Source organism: Astatotilapia calliptera, chromosome 12 (assembly GCF_964374335.1).
Source record: "Astatotilapia calliptera chromosome 12, fAstCal68.1, whole genome shotgun sequence".
Taxonomy (NCBI): domain Eukaryota; kingdom Metazoa; phylum Chordata; class Actinopteri; order Cichliformes; family Cichlidae; genus Astatotilapia; species Astatotilapia calliptera.
In genome coordinates this window covers 18,176,768-18,198,577 of record NC_137433.1, presented here as the reverse complement: position 1 = coordinate 18,198,577, position 21,810 = coordinate 18,176,768, and the positions used below count along the sequence as shown (strand labels likewise).

Genomic DNA, 21,810 nt, shown 5'->3' with positions numbered 1-21,810 from the left:
GCTGTAGTCCATGATGTGGCACAGTGATGCACTTTATGGGGAATGACTGATCATGGCTTTAGGACTATAGATTGCCCTTCTAGATACTTAAACATACGGTATGAGAAGTGGTTAGTTAACGTGCAAAAGCAGGACCTGCACGCTAAACGATTTTGTCATATCTTCACCTCAAGACTGAGCTTTATGCCATAAACCAAGAATATACAGTTTAAAGGGTTAATGGGAGACCTCAGTCCCTTTTACTAGTGGATGATGAATTCCAACTCTACCCCATGTGCTTGGCCTTTACATCAGCTCAGTTGAGCTGCACAATACTGACACAGTGGTTTCTGTGCGAGCAGGCCACATTCTGCATTACACACTCGCGCAGATCACTGCAGAAGTCTGTATCACACTGCTGCGGGGAAACTATGGCTTCTTTCTGTATGAGTAAACTGCACAAAAAAAAAGTACAGCTGAAGGTACTTTAAAATATTTGCCACCATTCTTTCTCACACTTTTTCTTAAGGACATTTAGAGCGATAGCAGCAGTTCAAAAATGGAACGGAAGGTTCTTTAGAAAATACATTTCAAATGGCTTATCCAGTAGGTAGCCCCAGAGGACACCTCAGGGATAAAACTTGGCAAGAAAGGAAGATAGAGGGGAAAAGAGTGGAATTGGAAAGAAGACACAGCCGTGACTAAAACAGTAGAAATATAAAGGGAAAAGGTATCCTCTTAACCTGCTGACGCCTCTTCAGAGGAATCACAGTGCTCCGTATCAGCATTCGCTCTCTGAACATTTTGCTGTGTTCTGTGTTTATAGGAAAAGCGTAGATCTGCTGATGTCTCTTGCCTGAGAGTGTCTCAACGTTAGGCAGCCAGTGCAGGTGATTTCAAAATGACTATCTTCCCGTCACACACTGTTCCAGTTTAGATTCGCTGTTTTATATTTTTTGTTACCAATGTTGATCTTGTTTTTTTGGGGGTTTTTTTCCAAGTAAATCGGTGTATTGTGCGTGATTATAGTAAAAGCAGGAGTGGGTTGCATTTTCTGTCAGCTCAGCTCCATCTGTAACACACTGACCTTGAATTCTTTGTCTTTTTTACAAACATTCACTGAGACTCAAGGATGAACTGAGAGTCCATAACATTTACAGTGTCCAATAGGATCAAAAGATGACGTAAAGGCATTTTGTACAGTGTGCAAAAGTCTTGGGCCACCTCTCACTTCGTTTTGCTTACAACGAGGCAGACTTTCCTGTAATGTTATAAAGTGGTCTTGAATAAAAGTTCTCTAGGTTTTCTGAAGGACTTTCAGTTTTGTCTTTGGATACTGATTGCTTTTTCAGTCATTTTCACACCATTCCTTGCACCTGACCATTGTCAGAAGAATGATTTTGTTTGTTAAGCCACTGACCTATGAATCATGCAAGCATAAAATGGCACCTTTTGTGCAGTTTTACTTGTATATACCCAGGTGATTGCAGAGCTGTAAGCCAAAAACTTCCCATATCATGGTATGTATCCTTAAAAAGTTGAGGAAACAGGACAAAGAGAGGACAAAAGAAGGAGTGGCAAACCTAAAAAAAATATCTACAGCAGATGAACCTTAAGAGATAGGAAAACATCCATCAAAGATCGGACACAAAACCTGAGAGATGCATCAGAAGCTTCCGTTGATTCGGATCTACTGTTCATAGAAGCCTCAGGGCTGAGGCGTGGCAAATTACACAAAAACTAGACTGAAAATCAGTGGAAATGGGTCTTATGGAGTGATGCGTCATCAGAGAGTCAGGAGATTGATAGAAGAGTAAGCCTCTACAGCCATCTGTAAAACACGGTGGAGGCGCTGTAATGGTTTGGGAGTGCCAGCTTGTGGAGTTGGGGATCTTGTCATTGATGGAATTACAGAAAAGTACGGTCATATTTGCCTCCACAATGCAATACCATCTGGAAACATCTAATTGACAGTGGCTACATTTTTCAGCATGACAATGATCCCAAATACACTGCCAATGCAGTAAAAGCATGCATAGATAGAAGAACACACAACACTAGTCATGGATGATATTGACGAGCAGTGGAACAAAAGGCAGCCAACATCCAAAGAAGAACTTTGAATGTCCTTCAAGAAGCCTGGAGAACTATTCCTGAAGGCTACTTAAAGAAATGACAAGAAAGCTGCCTAAGAGAGTTCAGGCTGTGTCGAAGAGTAAAAGTGGTCAAAGCAAATACTGACTTTGAAGCTCTGTAGAATTGCACAGTCTCAGGTTTTTCCTTATACATTATTTGTTTCAATAAATCACTGCACATATTTTTATTAGCAAAATATAAAGAAATGAGGGCTGATTCAAGATTTCTGTGGGGTACTGTATCCAAAAAGGTCAAAGGTCAATTCTCTTTAACATTAAAACATTCTGTAAAAACTCTTATTTTGGCGATTATTCAACAAACCGAGTTGATTGGGTAGCTGTTGCGTTGAATTTTGGAATTTGTTGCCCATATTTAAAGCACTGTCTACTCCTATAGCTACAGCATTGTGCAGACTGAGCTTTATTAGCCAAACGTAAGCACATTTAATACATTTTAGTAAAATTGCCAAAGTCTTTCCTTTATGGCAAACATGGATGTTAACTGCAACTTGACTGCTTGGCAGAGGCATATGACCATGAGGCAATAATTCCAGTCTTTTAAATGAACAAAGGACACAACTAGTAAAATTTATGGCAAGGATAAGTCGGCTGGACAACAGCTGCCAAGTTTTTGTGAGGGAAGGAGAGCGAGAGAGAGAGAGAGCAAGATGATGGCTGAGAGGAAAGAGGAGAAGAAAAAAGAAGAGTCAGCAAAATAGGTTTAGGGGCTTGCGAGAAAAGAGCATGAGGAACTCTTCAACTTTCACTCCCATTCCCAGATGTGTTGTAGGCAAGACATAGCCTTTGAAGAGCTTGTGGCAAAATAGGCAAAATATGAATATACACGCACTCCACTTTACCTCTTTCTCATCTCCTTCCTCTTTTCCTCTCCTCTTTTTTCCCCCTCTTTCATATACTCTCCACGTCTCCTTCTCTTTATCTTTCTCCCTGGGCATCTCTGTTCCTTAGTGGCAAACCCAGCTGCAGGGTTTCTGTGGTACTGTGAGTGAACCCTCACTGACTCCTTCACCAGGCAGCTGCACAGCACGCTAAAACACACACACGGTGTCTTACCCAAGTCTGTCCTGCTCACTTTTATTTGCTAAGTACATCACATTTGCATATGCGATAGGGTCAAAATGGAATATTTACTGCTGTGCTGCTTTTGTTACGCGATGTTTCGAAACAAAATTAAGTTTGAAAAACATTTCATTTCTAGCAGTGCTAAAAAAAAACATGGCTTTTTCCTTTAACATGAAATGTATTGCAATCTTCTGTAAAGCCACTAGAGGGAGCTTATATTATGCTGTGTTTCCCCCACACCAGGAGTTTGTTTCATAGTACTGTTGCTCAAGCAATGAGGCACAAAAAATAAAAGGCTTTCAGATATTCCTCATTCTGCCCCTAAATAATTTTGCCAATTTTGCCGATGTAGAGATCACGGCCTCTCACCTACACAAGAGACAAAGGCAAGGTTTAGAAGTAGGGGTCTGCTTTCTTTCAAACAAATTCGATGATTACTTCTCACATGTTTTTGCGACCAGATATTTGCTGGTGGGAGGCTATGTGTGCGAGTGCAGAGGTGATAATTCTACTGTTGTTCAGAAGCTTGAGCAGGGTGCGTAATGGCAATAAGAGAGAGCGTGCCCAGGCGTGCTTTCAATCTGTTTCCCAAATGTAATGAGTCCGGGCATAACTCTGGTCATCCCAACTTGATCAAAAATGGGAGGAAATCTGCAAATGATTTATTATGTCCTGTAGAGATTCATCAGTTCCACATGTCAAAATGATGCTGAGCTGAAAATTAAAAGACATCTTTCGTCACCATTATTTTCTTAATATAGATGGAAAGTGGGAGCATGAAAGTAATTCAGTCAGCACAGTGAAGGAAATCAGATTTATATGCTTGTGTTTAGAGCATATTGCATTGTATTTGATCTCATTCCATCTGTATCTTCTTTTTAAAAAATTGTGATCATTAAATGTAGTACAATGATATAATCAACCTGAATACGAAAGATCACTAATACCGCTTTATTTCTAAATTGTTTTCAGAAATATTAATTCTAAAAAGTATCACACATTGATTTTGAATTTGGCTTCTTATCCTTAAAATATAGGTTGTTATCATGCTCATGCGTGCATAATTATCTCTACTTTCTGTGCTCTTTTGCCCTCTTGGATTTCATTAAACTGTAAAATACTAATGCATATTGCCACATAATCATATTTTTCTGTCCCTGTCCCTTCATAATAGAAATGGGGTGACACGACAGCATCTGAACTAGAGTCCCAGACTTGTCCTGCCGTAATGTTACACGATCTCAGCTCTCACGTTACTAAAACAGGCTTGGCCGATGGGATTCGCCATACTCTGCGCTTCTCCACTCCTCCTGGCCTTTTCCTGTGACAGGGCTGCCGATGATACAGATCCGCTGTGACATTTTACATTGTGCTTCCTAATTGCAGCAGCTGATAGTAGGATCGCTCACCATACAGCTGCATATTTTCTCTTTTAACCACCCTTTAGCTTTTTCTTTTTCCCTGTTGGGAGGTGCAAGTACACGGCGGTGTACTGTACTGACTAATTGCGTTGCTCAAATGCTGCCTTATGTATGCATTTAGGTGTTTCGTAATCTTCTTGCATGTATGTAAAACTCTGTAAATCAACTAAAACTTGAAGTTGAGTTTTTCTTATTTAAAAAAAACAAACAAAAGTTTTTTGATCATGATTGAGCAACAGTGTTTATTGGCAAAAGTGTCGTCCGTTCTTTCTTTTGCTCTGGGTTTTTCTTTACTTGAAGTGTTTCCCACTGGCGGCGACTCCCGAACTGAAAGCCGGGATAAACCTGCATGACAGATGCAGCTCTAATTATACAGTTGTTTTAAGACTGTCAGGTTGCCGCAAAGAGGGAGCCAGTCATTTGGGAAAATGAAGGAGGAGGGTTGTGAGTGGGAAGAGGGAGGTAGAGGGGGACAGTTTGATGGACGGACATTGTAACACCAGCATCTGGTGATAGCTGCAGCTGCCGTATCGTTTTCCCACCGCCAGCTTGCCAGCTAAATAAATATTGCCACGATCTGTCTTGTACTAGCAAGTGTAAATTACTTTAACACATCAATAACTAGTTTACAATGATGTTTTTTCCTGCCATTTCAGAACATATATTGATTTCACATTGCTGTTAAATGGCACAAGCATTGTTTCCTTCAGCCTGTACTTTGTTTTCCAGATAGACTCCTGGCAGGCATGGTAAAGCAAAACAAACAAACAAAAAATATCTACATCAATTATGGAGTCATTTTACTATCACTAAATATATATATCGATATTATATATGTATTTTATAATTGAATATTTATATATGTGTCTATCATGATAAAAGTACCACTATTTGTCTGTTCACATGAGAAATATGTACTTATGTGTCAGGTATAGATTTTGAAACTTTGTGCTTTAAATGCAGCGTTGAGTTTTGAACATCATGGTCTTGTTACTGATGTCATGCGTTTAGAGCGAAAACAAAACATTTCTCTGAAAAAATTTGCATCTGTTTTTTTTTTTCTTGCTTTGGTAAATAAAGCAGATTATAATTAGCACCGAAGACAAAGATCTTTAGAGCAGTGTTTCCAGTGCAGTTTTCCATTGTGTGTTTCAATAGATTCCTCAACAGTAGTAATTATGCGAGGAAAATGATTCACGCTATACATGATTTACACTGTACATTTCTTTGACAAAAATAGACAAAAGAGGAGAGATTGTTCAGGATGTACGTAGCTCTGTGTGAGTTTTCGCTGCTGTTTTTGAGCAGGTGTGCACATGTGTGGCGTGAAGTGGGAGCGTGCACGTGTGTGCACCCATGAAGCGCAACTGCAGGCGCTCTCGCGCTTCTATATTGTCTATTTTCATTCGTATGGGTTCCTCCTCTCGAGGACAGATGTTGGGGGAAACCCACAAAATCAGAGCTGAAGCCGCACTATAATCACTGCGATTTTAATCAAGGTCTCGCATTGTGACCCACTTATTTTCTCACAGTGCTGATTGCACAGCAGTGCAGTGGCGACTAGCATTACAAAACTACAGCCTGTGATTAACCTTCACATCATATACATGTCCCCTAACCAAGATACAGCGAATCCTAATCCCAAAATTACACCCACTTGGACTGAAAAATCTCTCCCTTTGTCAAATCTGAATATTTTCATCCTTCATTCTCCCATTTTTATGTGAAAGACAGATGATACTTGCGTTCTGCATATGAGGAAATTGAGGTATGGCTGAGTGTATAATACCTAACTAATATATTTCAGTTGGACAATAATATGTTTATGCAAGCGTGCGAGCACAGTCTATGACCTAACTTTTTTCCCCTACACATTAAAAGTATACGATAATGTGATTCAAATGAACCTCACACATAATATTATAGGCTTTTGTGAGAATAAGGACATATTCCAACCTTCTTAGTCGTTTTCACCACTATTGTAATTTTCACATCAGTGATAATAAACCAGATTGATTATTCATTCTCATGCTTCAACACCATTTAATTGTGTAGCCAGAACACTCCAACTTCGGGGTCAGCAGGGCTCTCTCTTTCATTTACACAAAGACACATCAACACGGATGCATACACCCACCCACCCACATGCAGACAGGCACACACACCAATTCAGAAATCTCTCTGTTTCCTTCTCTCCTTCACAGATGCTCTCAAAGGGCCCCCCGAAACATGCCCAGACTGGAATTTGCCAAAATATCCTTTCTCCTATCAAGCACACACTGTGCCCGATCTCAGTCCCATTGCACTTATTCCTCCAACATCTCAATTAATACCCCATTGGAGGCACAGCACCCCACAGAGCCTCAGAGGCTCACTGTGGTGGTGGATTTTTCCTTGTAATGTTCACCACAGATGCTGAAGTGCTTTCATTTTAAACCACATTAGTGAACTACCTCGGTCTCAATCAACACCAACAGATGAAAGATGTACGTTTATGAGCAGTTGTCAGTTATTATATGCATGTGTGTGCCTCTGTTTGTTTGTTCGTGCCTGTCTTTGCCATATCAAAGCTTGAACACCTTTTTGAAGAGTGTCCATTGATAGTCTTTGTGTTGTGTGTCTATATATATATATAGACTCTAATCTATCAGAATGGGAAGAGGAAAAAAAATCTATTTATTGGCTTGTCCTCTGGTGTTATGTGTTGACAAATTTGATGTGCTAAAAATACTGACGGCTTCCATCCGATTGACAGGCATACAACCTATATCTTACAATGCTCTGTTGTCTCTCTCTTCTCGAGCTGGCTGTTCCTCCTGTTCAGTAGCTAATGGATTTTCATGGTTTCCAGGGTCTGTTCCAGAAATGTTCTCCTGTGGAGATCTTGTAAGAAGTGCCCTCAGCTGGTCCCACAGTCTGCCATTAGGCCTCTCCACTCTTTTTATCCCTAGACCTTTGAGACCTCAAACTGCCAAATGAGTTGAATTATGGCCAGTTATGTGGAGTGGACCCAGCATCACAGGGGAGAGGCTTGAGTCAGTGGAACTAACTACACTCCTGACCATTAAAAGGCAACCTGACACTGCCTCTTCATCTTCTTTCTGCTCTCAAAGGCCGACACCGCGAGCCCACGTCTCCAAGAGCAGAGACGGAGTACAGCTATTCAACACATGAGCCAAGTAGCCAAAACAAAAAGGCAGTCTGTCACCCAGGCAAAAGAAAAGCAATCAAAACACCAATCTTCTCCACATTCATTAAAATTGTAAAGCTCTCCCTGCACTCTGTGTACTTTTCAATATTTCCTTTATCAATATATTCTACACATTTGCCTGTCTTTTACCCGTCCCTTTATTCTATTTTTTTCTCTCACTTTCTTCCCATCTTTTAAAATTTGTCCTCTACCCTTCAGCTTAGTGAGTGGGGCTTCAGGGTTATAACCATGGCAAGGTTAATTGGAGCAGCTTCAATAAACGTGCTAGCTACAGCTCTGGCTACTGTATGAAGAAGGCCATCTACTGTAAGTCAGGCAACCTTCAGATTCTTCAGATTCAGAAATTCACCCACACAGTCTTTAGTCACACAAATGCCAATCAGTCCAGCCTATGGTACAACCGTTTGCACAGACAGACACTGTACGCGCACACATACACACAGAGCACTGTATTTGATCTGTCACAATAACAGGGGCATCATAACATGATGGATACGGCCCTTTTTTTCCCCCTCTTCTCTCCACCGTGCTGCCTCTCGCCTGTAATGTTGATGCACTGTGTAATGTTTGCTGTTGCCGTTAGCTGAAATGGAATGAGTGATACAACCAGAGGTGCTGGGATTACCGTGGGCAGAATTGATACTATCTGTCCAATGATGTGTTATTTTGTGGAAGTGAGGCAACAAACCGGAGAGAGAAATGGTTGCAGCACTCTGTATGATTTTACAGTTTAAGTGGTGAAAGACAAATAGAATAACAGTGATATGCTAGCAGGGGTTGTAAATGGTTGAATAATTTTCCTCGATTTCAGCATTCATTTATCTTTTCTACAGTCCTTTGCGGAGCTTCTCGTGGCAGCCTGAATGGTATTTATCCCTCTAGTCTGCTCACAATTGCAACATCAGCTAGCTCAGCGCACATCTTTAGAGGTGAGGCAGGTTGCGTCCACGCTATTCCTCTAATAGGGGCGGCTCAGAAAAAGGTCAGAGGTAAACTAATGACACCTGCAACAGATGCTTCTTTCTGGGAGCCTAAGCTAAGACTGAGCATAGCTGGGCTTGTGGGAATAAAAGTGTGCTGCTTTGAGACTCAGCAGGCTGCGCCCGGGTCAGTCGCTAACCACTGAAAAGACTAAATTCAGCTCTTTCTGCCGATTTGGGGCACAAGCTGAGGGTCCGGGGCTATTGTTGTGGGGTCAGGTTAAAGCTGTCCAGATTGCCAGAGCAGCTGACAACCATTCATCACAAATTCAGCACCGCAAAGCTATAAAGTTCTGCTTAGGTAGGTCAAAGGCTCTAAAGAAACATTTTAGATTTTACTTTCACAGTTGTTTGCACATGCTGATATGGACTTGGGTTTGTTTTTTATGTTTTCTTTATTTCTTTAAATACAGGAAACCTCAGGTGAAAAACACAGCAGCAACTTCAACTATCAACTTCCTGTTTGTCCTAAAATCTAAATGTACATATCCATACATGTCAGTTTTTGTCCAGTGATGGCTCATGAATTTGAGCTTTGCCTCAAGCACTGCTTTGACTCCTTCTTCTTCTTCAGAGTTAATGTTCTGTATTTTGTACTGATTTCAGTATTGCGGGCTTTCAATACATGTCTTCACAAGAGTACCTGACCCACTTGCTTTTATAGTATATGCAAGTACTACATCATGCGTTTTCCGGCAGGCAGTGAGATGTTGTGCTGTTCTGTATGAGGGAAAAATGAAATAAGAAGGGCTATTTTTCTCCCCCATGTAAACAGCTGGCAGCATCCCATGCTTGCACAATTAATGGGCATCTAATTGGCAATAATCATTTTTACTTAAGCAAATATAAAGTAGGCAGTTGCCCCTGGAACAGACAGCTGTTGGTGGAACCTTCTGGCAGCATAGCATGGATACCTGAGGATGTGGATGATCACTTCTTACTGGAGGTGGTCCATAAACTTAAATACCAAACTGCTGGTGCACAATTGATTTTTTTTTTATTTAAACAAATCTATTAACGACGCCGGAGGATTTACAGTATGTAGACTACAAGTGTATCTGATGCGTTAACCATCTCGCACCGTCATACTGTCTTTTAACCTGTATTGTGCCATAAGTTTCTGGTATTTTATGGTGTTAATACATCACCTGGTTAAAATTCAGAGGAAGTAATCACTGAAACTGTGTTGTACACATAACAGCAACTTAGTTAAAAAGAAGCACACGCACATTAGTCTCTGAGGCGGTAATGGATTTTTTTCAGTGATCATTTTTCAGTGATGTCAGGGACTTTTCAGACACTTTGTTTCCAACATATTTGTCAAATTCAGATTTTAAGGTCAGACCTCTGCAGTGTAAATCCATAGAGTTGTGATTTCATTCAGCTTAAAGTTACCCCATCAAGGTTGTGATTCAATAATAAAAAGCTATGAAAAAGTACAGTGCTGCCAGAAAGGATGAAGCCTTGCAGCTGACAGACAAGGAGGCAGCGTGCAATGAATTAAACACAAAATTGCGTTTTTGCCATATAACTCATCTGGCCAGGAGTTTCTCAGACAGGCAGCCAAATAGGACATGTAGAAAAAAAAAAGGTAAAAACGCTACTTCATGTGATACAGTGAAAGTCTCTTTGACATTGGCTTTAGGGTTCTTAATGTAATGCACAAATTAATTTGCATGATGAAGTCTCTTCTGCTTTAAGCCTTCTTCTTGATGAAAGGGCGAATGAGTGAGAGGAAAAAAAAGAGAAAAGAATAAGTGTGTGGGATACTGAAAAGTAATGTCAGCCAACCTTATTATGAGAAGGGAATGGATTAAGGGCATTGTTTGAGCTGGTAGAGGAGGTACCTTCCATACTGCTGCCTGCCATCTTATCTTGTCCCCCAACAGTGGTTTAATCTGTTGGTCGAGCATGCCTGCAAATAATTTCTGTCTGTCAGACAGACAATGGAGCTGTCACCTTGTTGTGCATCACGGATTACTGTACTGTGCATTCTGCCCCGCCCCTACAAAGAGCCCTGACAAAGGACTTAATTGAATGGCTAATTTGTGTGTGTTCCATGTGCGAACATGCATAAACACGAGCTTCAAGTCATCACGAAATGCATGCAGACTTGTTTTCGCATGCATACTCCCATCAGTAAGCACTCGCAAGTGCAGAGAAACAACCGTTCAAACCCACACACAAAGCTGGGTGCGCACACTCCCTATAGGAATTTATTTTGAGGCTACTTGTTCATTTAGTCTGATGTCAGGAATTATTGCTTCCAATCCTTATGGCTAAACTGTAAACAAATTCAATGGACCAGATTCAATTAACTCTGCCTAACCTAACATATAATTACATGAAAGCACAGAGTGAGGAGTAGAAGATAATGGAGTTTTTTTTACCCTTGAACCTTAACCCTACTTTTCCCATTTGTTTATCAAATTAATTTAAGCCAGTTGATTTGTTATGCTGTGGCTTAGATACATATAATCACCCATTTTAGCTTCATATTACACTTGTGCTTAGGCTAATTAATCCGCAATGTTTATCACGCATAAACAGTGATGGCTTTGCATTATACATCTACAGAAGTAAGGGTGTTTTAATTGTTCTCAAAAATGTTAATTATTTACAGTCAGAACAAATATCCAAAGACACATCTTTTTTGAAAAACACTAGTGAATGACTTTGGATGACATTGGTCTTAATGGTGGGTAAAAAACAGACACAGAACAAAATGCCATGATTGGTTTTAACAAAAGGACAAATACATAAAAAAAAAAGATTTTATTTAGTTTTTGAGAATAGAGTATAGAACTTCCCAGTGGAAAACCACGCTATCATCATTGTTCTGAGAAGGTCTGTGCAGGTTTTCTGAAGTGACAGCAGTGCTTCGTCTCATATGATGATGTGTTAAACAAAACACTGCCCACATGTTTGCCTTAAACTAAGTAGCCCTTAACTGCTTGGACAGACAGCAAGCTGTTGCACTTTATGTATTTGTTTATTTTCAAGATAAGGGGCCTCTTTTATGGATAAGCAGCTGACGCTTCCGCTCTGTCAAGCTGGGACAGGCTGAGGGAAGATAAAATAGAGTCTGTTAATCTGGTACTGGTGAGGAGAGAGAGCGATGTTATTGACCTACGCTGGCAGCAATGTGTTTCAATTATACACCGCCATCCATTTGTCAGGCAAGCAGAGCGATGGGCGGGGGCACGGGGTTCAGGCTTGGGTTAGAGTCATTCTCCATCACTTACGATGTGTCTTTGGAAAGCACTTTAATTGAATTACCCAATTTATTCTTCAAGCAACAATGCCCTGGCATAGACCCATCACGAGAGAAAATTAAATGCAAGTTTTAAACTCAGGCAGTTTACATGCTTCACATTTTCTTGGTGTACACATGGAAGGAGATGACTAACTTATGGTGACCGTCCAGAATAAACGTGTTTTGTTAATGTGAGTGCTGTGACTTTATCATGAAAATGTTATCTTACACTTTACACAGGACTTTTTGACACGCTGCCTGTTTGTTGCTAGTCACCCTTGTGAACTATGTCTATTCATTGTGTGACAGGTAAGAAAACACCTGGTGCTTTGGCTAAGTGAGAAATTAGAAGGCTAATACATTCCAAGCAAGTAAAATTTAACTTATTGTGCAGGAGATGCACAACCAACCCTTCAATAGTGCAAATGTTTTGTTGCAGTATTTGCTCATTTGTACAGAGTTCACATATCAAATTAATTTGGTTTCTCATGCAACCGAATGTCTCCATCTGTCTTTTTAGTTAAAACATTCTGTCAGCCAAAGCACGTTGTCAAGTCAAGTTGCGCTGTTACAGTCATGTTTTCCTTTTGTTTCACTGCTTGCAATCTTCCAAGCAGATTTCCTTGAATATTTTCCCCGATATTTGCAAATTGCACGAGGTTGAGTGTGATTAATTCTAATCAAGTTCAATTTATTCTGGAAGAGCAGCTGGAAGAGGCCTAAGTGTTGACTGCATTCAGTCTGCGAGCTGTCTGACAAGATGGCCAGCCTGTCGATCACCTAAGCCCCGGTTCCAGGTGTGGTTGAAGGTGCTCATCTCTGCTGCATGCTGGCCTACTTGCACTCTGGCCCTAACACCTGGCCGTTCACCAAACTCCGATCGTCAGTTCGTCTATTTTCACGAAGACAAGCCTCGCTGTCTGCTCAAGCTCTCTGTGTCTAATCAACAGTTTCTCTCTCCCAGTATCTCCAGAGCTCATCTTGTTAAGGACAAAGAATTGTGGATAAAAATGTACTCTCTATAAGCGTGTAATGTACACCAATTATGCTAATTTGCAGCGTTGCAGATGGCCCAGTGTTGATTGCAGTTTTAGGATCAGGGGAGGCCGTCTGAAATTCGAGTGCGGGAGTCACGTGACACTCATTACTGCACAACCTCAACCAAATATCCCTTTGTCACTTGTCATCCATCTGTGCTTACTATCTTTGACAGATAAGACTATGCAGAACTCTAGGCAGCTGAAGAGCTGCACAATAAGCAACGGAAAAGCACTGTTCCTAGTTTTAATTGGCATTTCCCTAGTTTTGCTGTATTTGGCCATGTTTTCTGAACAATGAGTATCGTAATCTAAAATGTCAGGGGATAAGATAATGTCCTAATGTAGGATTTCATTGCATTTTACAAATTAGACACTGAGAATACAGAGTACATTTTTAATGATGACAGTTAATAGAACCATCAAGATGTCTATTTTCAACTCTTTTCTTTGTCCCTTGGCGTCTACCTCGCTGGGATATGTATAGCTATCAACTCTCAGTATGCTGGCTCCAGGGGCAAGAAGAATCCTCTCGAAAATGCCAGTCCACTATGGGAACTGTGACATTCACGGCGTGCCAAGGTGTGCTGTGCGTTAGAAAAGCATGTGCAGTCAAATGTAAATTCATCATCGTCATCAGCCATGATGCTCTTTGTTCCGGCTATTCAGGCGAGTCAGTTTAGCCCCCATCTTCTTCTATGCCATGCTAAAGTGAGCCCATGCTGATGTTCAAATGAATGGAGTCCTTTCATGACGCCATGGCCACTGAACTCTGGAGGCTGCACATAGCCCTAAGTCCTGCAACCTTTGTGGCAGGGGGTTCCTGCCAGGCATGATTCCTGTTTAGTGAATAAGTGGGGTAATTATGGTGCAGTTGGGGCCATGCAGCAAATGTCACCAGCAGATAAACAGTAGGAGCAACTCTTCCGTAAAAGCCTAATTTATCCACCATGGACCTCCTGTAGCCTGCAGATGAATTAGGAGCAGTTGGGTGTAAAAAACAAACCAGCTTCTCTTGATTTCACTGGAATTCAAGGATGCATATAATTGGAGAAACACTAGTTAACTGATAAGGCCCCAGGTTAAACCTTACTTTGTCACACACCAAATCTCTCATGCTGGTCTCAAACGGCAGCTGCTAGTTTGATGTGTGTATGCCTGGCATGTGTGGGCGCCTGATGTGTTATGACATGATAGAGATTTAACTGTTTCAGGGTGCATAGAAGCTCTTTTCATAGCTGCATTAGATACAAAATGTAACTAGTGGAAGCTATAGGTTCAAAATGACCCCTTGCACATATGGTTTTATGTGTTGCTATTAGAATGTGAATCTTACACTCTAGCCCCCTCCTCTGCATCTCTAAAAGGAAACCACATCCATTGCACTCCATTAAAGAGTGCCCACTCACGCGTGACTACAGGGCGGCCTTTATAACATCATGAGCCTAGGGAAATGGGAGAGTCAGCGAGCGTCATTCCATTACCTGCTGAAATGGATGCCCCTGTATCTCCTCCTTGATTAGCTTTGTCTCGAATAACAATGATAGCTTTAAGTATGTCTAATTGAGGCTGGCCTCACCCTCCCTCTCTCTGTGAAAGTGCTTACTCATTTTGTCTGTCCTTTTAATAATTACATTATCATTTTACGCCCCTGCCGGTTCCTTGGGAAGTGTGCTGGCGCTTGTGTTGAAGTGAAAGCTCATTATTGGAGTTGAATTATGTGCAGTTTATTGATCCCCATGGTGGATTATGGTGCTCTAAGTTAGTCTAGACAGAATAGTTAGCCAGATGACAGAGAGGAAACATAGAGGCCCCAGGGGAAAGATCTCTGGGCTCAGTGAGCAATTAATGCCTGCCAGGTAATGGAATTTAAGTTTACACTAAATCCACCAATGCCTTGGCATTTGAAGTGCCTTATAAAAAAAAACATTAGCCTAATGAGACGGTCAAGGGAACGAGAGGCATTCTTAACACACATTTTCTCTGTCACACACACTTGTCCTTTTCTCTGTTCTACTCGATCTTCTGAGCTCATCCCACACACAACAGCGCACAAACAGCCAACTATCACTGCTCCATTTTGATGCTCCTAATAGAAGGCGTATTGGGATGCATTTTAGAAACCAGTTTTTGTTTGATTAATAATGTTTAGTAGGCTCCATTTTAAAGACAGGCTTCGCTAATCTCCATCTTAGCCCCGGTGAGGCTGTTTGTGTGATAAAGCGCACAGTGAGTGGGGGAAAGGCCAAAGTGCTGAGTAAGAGGCCAAGCAGGACATTCATCTCTATAAAGCTGAGGGTCCGTTTTAAAGCTATCCATCATTATCTTGATGAACAGGGCACATTACCAACAGCAATGCCTCCTACCGCCAGGGCTAGCAGCGTGGTGTCCTTCAGTGGACTTGTAAGGACCTCAGTCTCGTGTGAAGTGACATTTTTTTTCTGCAATGTTATGAACTTTTAAGTTGCATACTTGATGGTAAGCGGTTTACTTCCTGTCTCTATGTTCACCAGTTACTTGTAGATTGAGGTTTCGGGTAACTAGTAAATATGAGCTCAATGTGCACAATTAATTTTGGTCTCTACTAATTCTTGAGAATGGTTTTAAATAGATAATTGTTTTACTGTGTTCACCAGTTAGTAAAGTTAAATATACTCTGAACAGCCACAACGCTTTGACCATTCACCACTTAATCATAATCATGTTGTTTTAGATGTGGTAAGATGACCAGTGATTTGAGTTAATACAGAGAGACTATGAAAATACCCCAATTTAGGATATAGGATTATTAGGACCAATACCGATATTTGGTCATTTCAAAATCGATATATGGGCCAATTTTTTTTCAAATTCTATTTTCAGGTGCGTAAAACATAAAATTTGTGTTTTTGTTCTTATTTATAATTTCTAAGATAAAATATTCTTGTTTTTTTCCTACAACAAGTCATGAATTACTCGTTTACTCTCTGCCTGACTCTCCTTACATCAGCTGGTTGTTGTGTTTGCAGTGTTGCCTATTGTGACAAAAGAAAATGAACAATGAAAGTGAACTGACATTACTGAAAATCAGTTTGATCATATTACAACATATCACCAGCAGGGTGTGCTAAAGCATGAAATTTGGAAAAATAAACACTCATAGAATGACTGAAGGGTGTTTCTTCCATCTTTTACCTTTTTTATTTTATTGCCTGTTATAAATGCTGATACCAGTATATTAGCAAATAGCTAACATCAGTGATCATAATACTACTGATGACCAGCAGAGTGTGCTGAAGCACCACTGTTAAAATAAATTTAAAACTCTTAAAGCAATTCAAAGAGTGAATTTTAGTGTGTTGCATGGTGTGTGTTACTAAAAATATTAGTTTTATAACTGCCATAACTCCACCAACCTTCAAATCAGCAGTTCCACTTGAAACTACCGAGCGGTGCAGTAGTCCACTTATAAACAATACTGATACGTATCCGCAAGTTAAAGCACGTGTCAGCAACTCACATACAAAACAAGTTTACCTCTCAATAAAGTTAATGCCCTTGTCACCTTAGCTGAAAAATGTCTTCAGTAACATGTGCTGGTGTTTTGAGACATGCAAGCACAAACACACCCATCACTTGGGGCACAATGCCAGTTGCTAAACTCTATTTTAAATGACAGCATTAATGAGAAATATTGGATAGTCAGGCAGAATGCTGCACCTGTTCATGTGGCCTTGTACATCCTGAAAGCGAATGAGGACGCAAGGAGCTTTACCCCGTAACGAGGCCAATAACTAGCTTAAAGCCTTTTTGTGCATGTTGTTTGCTTTAATGTGTCCTTGGCTCATGAGCCTTGATAATGTTAGTAAATACATACAGGAGTGTGGTGAAACTGGGCTGGAATCCACACATGGAGGAGGAAGGGAGTGTCACCAGGGAGAAGAGAGAAAAGAGAAGTGGATGATTAGACTGGTTTTACTGCTCCTCTGCCGACCTAGAAAAACAGCAGACCTGACCTTGCATAGCAGAACCCTTATATATCTAATGATCTCTGAGTAGCTTAATGATACAATGTTTTCTCTCTCCCACTCTTTCTCGCCGTTTTCCTTCCCTCTCACATTGCAGCTTTTCTCTCTCTTTTAGCACAAGCTTTTGCACACGCACACTAGTCCACACAGACACACACAAAGTACACAGCCTTGAAAAACCCAGTCAGCAGTTTGGGCTCGGAGTCTAGCAAATGAGCTGTCCTATTGAAATAGAAAAGAGAGTGCTCTATGCTGTGGAAAATGCTGCTATGGCAAGGCTTACAGAAGAGGGACGGAGGGAAAATTACTTGTTCGGACAAAGAAACATGAGAATGTCCTTTCACTACAAATGTACCAATTTACATTTGGACGGGGCAGATTACATCCATTTCTTCTATACTTTATTTCTTTTTTAGCCCTTTTTTTTACCACCCTTACACCTCTTCTCATTATCATTCATAAAACGCCACTGTAAGTGCAGCGAGAGAGAGAAAAAAAAATTCCGATTCAAAAAAATTACCCTATTTTTCATTGATTCACTGTTCCTTTATCTCGTCCTAGGTACTCCATTGGTTTTTAACGCTCCAAGTGTAGTTGGACTCCTGCAGTTTAATGGTGGTAGCACCGTTATACAGCTCAGTTGAATTGTATCAAAGATGACTAACCAGCCATAGTGCCATTCCTACAGCGGGGTACTAAATACTGTGTAGCAGTACAGTACACACCAATAGGAGTGCATTTTTTGAGATGATGGGTCTTAAGTGATTGATTTAACTTAGCGATCAAGAAATTTGACCACTGGGAAGTTTATTAAAAAAGAGAAAGAACACATTCTGGCCTTTTTGTCATTGTATAGAAGGAAAACTTTGGCTTAAGTCATTCATTTTTGGGCTTAATTCCCTCTCTTTGACTACTTAATGCGTACACCTCCGCTTTGTCCTGGTATTCCCCTTTCTTGCTGCACGCGGTAATTAAGATTCCATTTTCCTTTCAGTACGAACGTTAAAGTGGAGGGTTATCATTGGGCTTCTGTAAGCTCAGCCAATGAAACACCTATAGTGACCTCTCTGATTTCCCCAATAGGGGGTCCTCCCTCCCAATAACCCTCTCCCCCTCTTGGCCATCTTGTTGTGTGGTCTCCTCTCTTCAGTTCTCTCATTACTCCCTGTGTGAAGGCCCGGGCGATGGGTGGCATGGGAGGAGTGGGGCGGTTGCAGAGGAGGGCTTCTGTCCCTGGATGAGTGAGTGTGGATAAGAAGTTGTTTGAATTCATAATTGTGCTCTTGTGAAGGGGGAGATTTGTAAAGCAAGGCTGGGTTCATTGTGTGGCAGTGCGGGTCCGGTGGAGGGTGCGAGCTGCTCAAAGCTAATGTAATCTACGCTATTAGAGAGGGTTAATTAGCTGCTGAACTGGAGCCTGAAGAGCAGGCAGAGAAGGAGAGGCACGCAGAGTGAGACAGAGAGAGAGAGAGAGAGGGAGACGGAGGGCGGGCGGGCGGGCAGTAGGGATAGAGAGGTCTTCAGGGAGTCATTAGAGACTGCTTGTTGTAATACAGCCACACAGTCAATAAGGCTTCTCCTCTGAGGAGTTAGAAGAAAGGCGAAGAAAGGCATGGTGGGAGAGAGAGAGTTTCACACCGAGCTTGTGGACGTTAGCAGCTCTGCCACTGGACACATGCTAGGGAAATTCTTCCAACTTGTAACCTTGTAAAGGTTTTTACCGACAAAATCTGTCGTAAATCGATCAGTTCTCCACAAAAATGTATTTTTATAACACACCGTTAAATTGTAAAACATAATTTCATCATTGGGGTCAACTTTTTTTTCTTCTTTTTTTGTTTTCAAAACCAAAAAAATGCTCTGAAAAGTCAAAGTGTTTGGCTTCTGACTTTAAATACTTTAAATGCCTTATTTTTACTTTTTATTTATTTATTTGTGACTTCTTGCTGTCACGTCTTTTGTTATTAATTATTCCCTTTCACAGCTAGTAAGCAAGAAAACAAATCCCAAACCCAACCAAACAAAACAGAAATTGCACTCCAGGTTTCAATGTAATGAGTTAATTGTTTTTTTTAATCAATATCCTTTAAGAAAGCATGCGTAAGTGTTCTGAAGCTCATCTATTGACCCACAGAGTTAAGTACCTAGAGCAGCTTGGTTCATTTACATAGAATATGTTGTTGAGTTGAGATAAAATGACCACAGATAGAGAGCAGACATCACATAGTTTCAGTGAAACTTTGGGAATTCAGTGTGGAAACTTCTTATTCCAGCATAGTGAGTGGTCTTATTAGTCTATGTTAACATCCACAGAAATTAAGAGTTGCAAAATTTCAGGATGCAAAACTGTTGATTTCTTGAAAATGCATTAAAATGCTACTAATGCTAAATATTGGCTGTAGAAACCAAACCTGAAGAAAGAATATCGTATATTCCCTGCCTGCTAATTGTTTACATTGAACACAAAATGCATCAGTTTAATTAGACTACCAGGCCTGCATAATTTTATGTTCTTTTAGTTTAGCTTCTTATGAGTGTGCAAAGCCTAGCCTTAAAGTAGCTCATCTGAAGCACTGCAGGCCCCTGGCTAGCAGTTATATTTATCACCGTGTCCTCCAGTAGTCCATCCTATGCTGCCATGAGTCGCTCTGAGCAAAACTTCGCTTAAGACGGGTAGTTAGTGTCTGCTCCCTTGACAGATTTAATGCAGATTAATTACTTTCCCTGGCCCAAGCAATCCATTTTTGTGTGTTTGTGGATGTTTTTAGCTTTTTTTTTTCTTGACCTTGGGGTGAAGTAAGACAGAAAGACAGAGAGAGGAAGGAAAAAAAGCCCTCCACACTAGACTTATACTCTCAATTTAATAGCCGAGTGAGGTGTTTCTCCTGCATCATCAGATCAATGGAGAGTAAATAGCCCGCACTTCTTGTTTCACAGAGCGGTATTGATCTTTTCCTCAGCCTCGGCTTCCCTTTCCCCAGCATCTCATGTCTTTCAACCCCTGGGACTGTGCTGATTGCCATAGATTGGACAAGCTAACAAGCGCATGATGAGGAACCAGGCTTTCTTTTCTTCTCATAGGCTGTTTCTTTTTTTTCCGTGTGGCACTGGCATGAACACACTCAGACAGACATACACAGAGGGACTTAAAAACATCAGATCTACACAGCTCGGCACCATAAAGGAATATGCTGTTTCTTTCTTGTTCCCTCTGTTGTGCCTGTTGTTCTGTCTTCATCTGTACTGAGAGGATCTGCTGTAGCTGTGCCTGTCTTAGGGATGTTTGCCAGACTGATGGAGTATACCTACTTAACTACACAATAACAGCAACCCAGAGATACTCAGAGTGTTTCTTCACCTCACTGGGAACTTTATTTTTTTTTCCAGCTGGCACCGTGTTTGTTCCAGAATCTTCCATCATCTCTGAAAATATCTCAAGTGGCCTGCGGAGAGCGACACACTCTGTTTGCTCTGGAGGATGGCAGTGTGGCGGCATGTGGGTAAGTTCGGTGTCAGTGCAGCAGACAGTTTGCCGAAGTCCAGATCTAAGGGGGATAGGAGGAGAGATAAGGAGGAAAACCCCTCCCCACATTCCATCCAGCTGATATTATTGCATAGATAAATAAGGGTTTGAAAAATTGTGCGTGTATGAGGATACGTTGATGAGAAATCATTGGCTAATTAAACTGTCTGTGTGTGCGGGAGTGCACTTGATTACATTTCTGTGCCTTTTCATTTCTTCCAAGCGTATAAAGTTGTAATAAATCTTGCTGGGTGTGGGTGAGACAGGTGCATGTGTTGCTGTGTGACTTAGGATCAATAAGAAGTGTGTTTATTGAATCCAGCAGTCTTTCCGTAAGGGCGGGGAAATAAACCAACTGGAATAAGCGATCAGATGTGCTTTTAAGGCTCATTACAAGCCTGTGTGGCATATAGATCTGCTTTTAAACAGGACCTTAGATTGGCTTATGCTTGAACACTGCAAATATTATACAGTATCAAAATTCAGAACCATATTAGAAAAACTTTAAATTACTTAGCTCTCTTGTTATTTATTTCCATGTTTATATGGCAATATGAATTTTTCTTTAGGGTATATGGTTTTATGGTAGGCTAATAGTGCCTGAATTGAGCAAGTTGGAATGATTTTGTTTCACATTTTTCTGTCATTGTCTTCCTTTTTATTTCTTTTCTGGTAACATGAGCAGCTGTTTGACCTACAGCTTGTCATTAAAACTGAAGACAATGAGCATAATCACAAAGGGAAAAAAAACGTTTTTTTATCATAAATAATCAGGACAAATGTATGATCAAGGGCTGTGAATTGTACATTGTGCAACAACTGACTGAAATAACTAATATCTGACGTTTAACCAGCAGAAACAAAGAAAATCGTGAAATACACATCAACGGTTTGGTGCTTATTCAGGCCATCAGTCAATCTTTCTATTAAAATGAGATGAGCTGTGCTTTTATGAAGCAAATTTAAATATCTAATTATTATTATGTTGTAGCTTAAAGGGGAAATCAAAACTGGTAGAAGTGACCTTGCCGGGCCTGGCTGTTCATATGCCATTGAAATAGCTGTATGCAAGTCTGTGCTAATAAACAGCTAAAAGGCTAATACGAAGAGTGACAGCATTAAGCGATGACAGTGCACTGTAAAAAAAGGTTTCACTTAACAGTTTGTGCCATGATTAT

General features: G+C 40.8%; 1 protein-coding gene across 5 annotated transcripts in view; it reads left to right on the top strand.

Moving 5' to 3' along the window:
• LOC113033075 (uncharacterized) overlaps positions 1-21,810 on the top strand; it is a 308,229-nt gene that overhangs the window by 59,657 nt on the left and 226,762 nt on the right. For all 5 annotated transcript variants that reach the window (XM_026186380.2, XM_026186379.2, XM_026186378.2 and 2 more), the window contains exon 5: positions 20,497-20,609. In XM_026186380.2, coding sequence (XP_026042165.2) covers positions 20,497-20,609 — 113 coding nt within the window. The remainder of the gene's footprint in view (positions 1-20,496; positions 20,610-21,810) is intronic.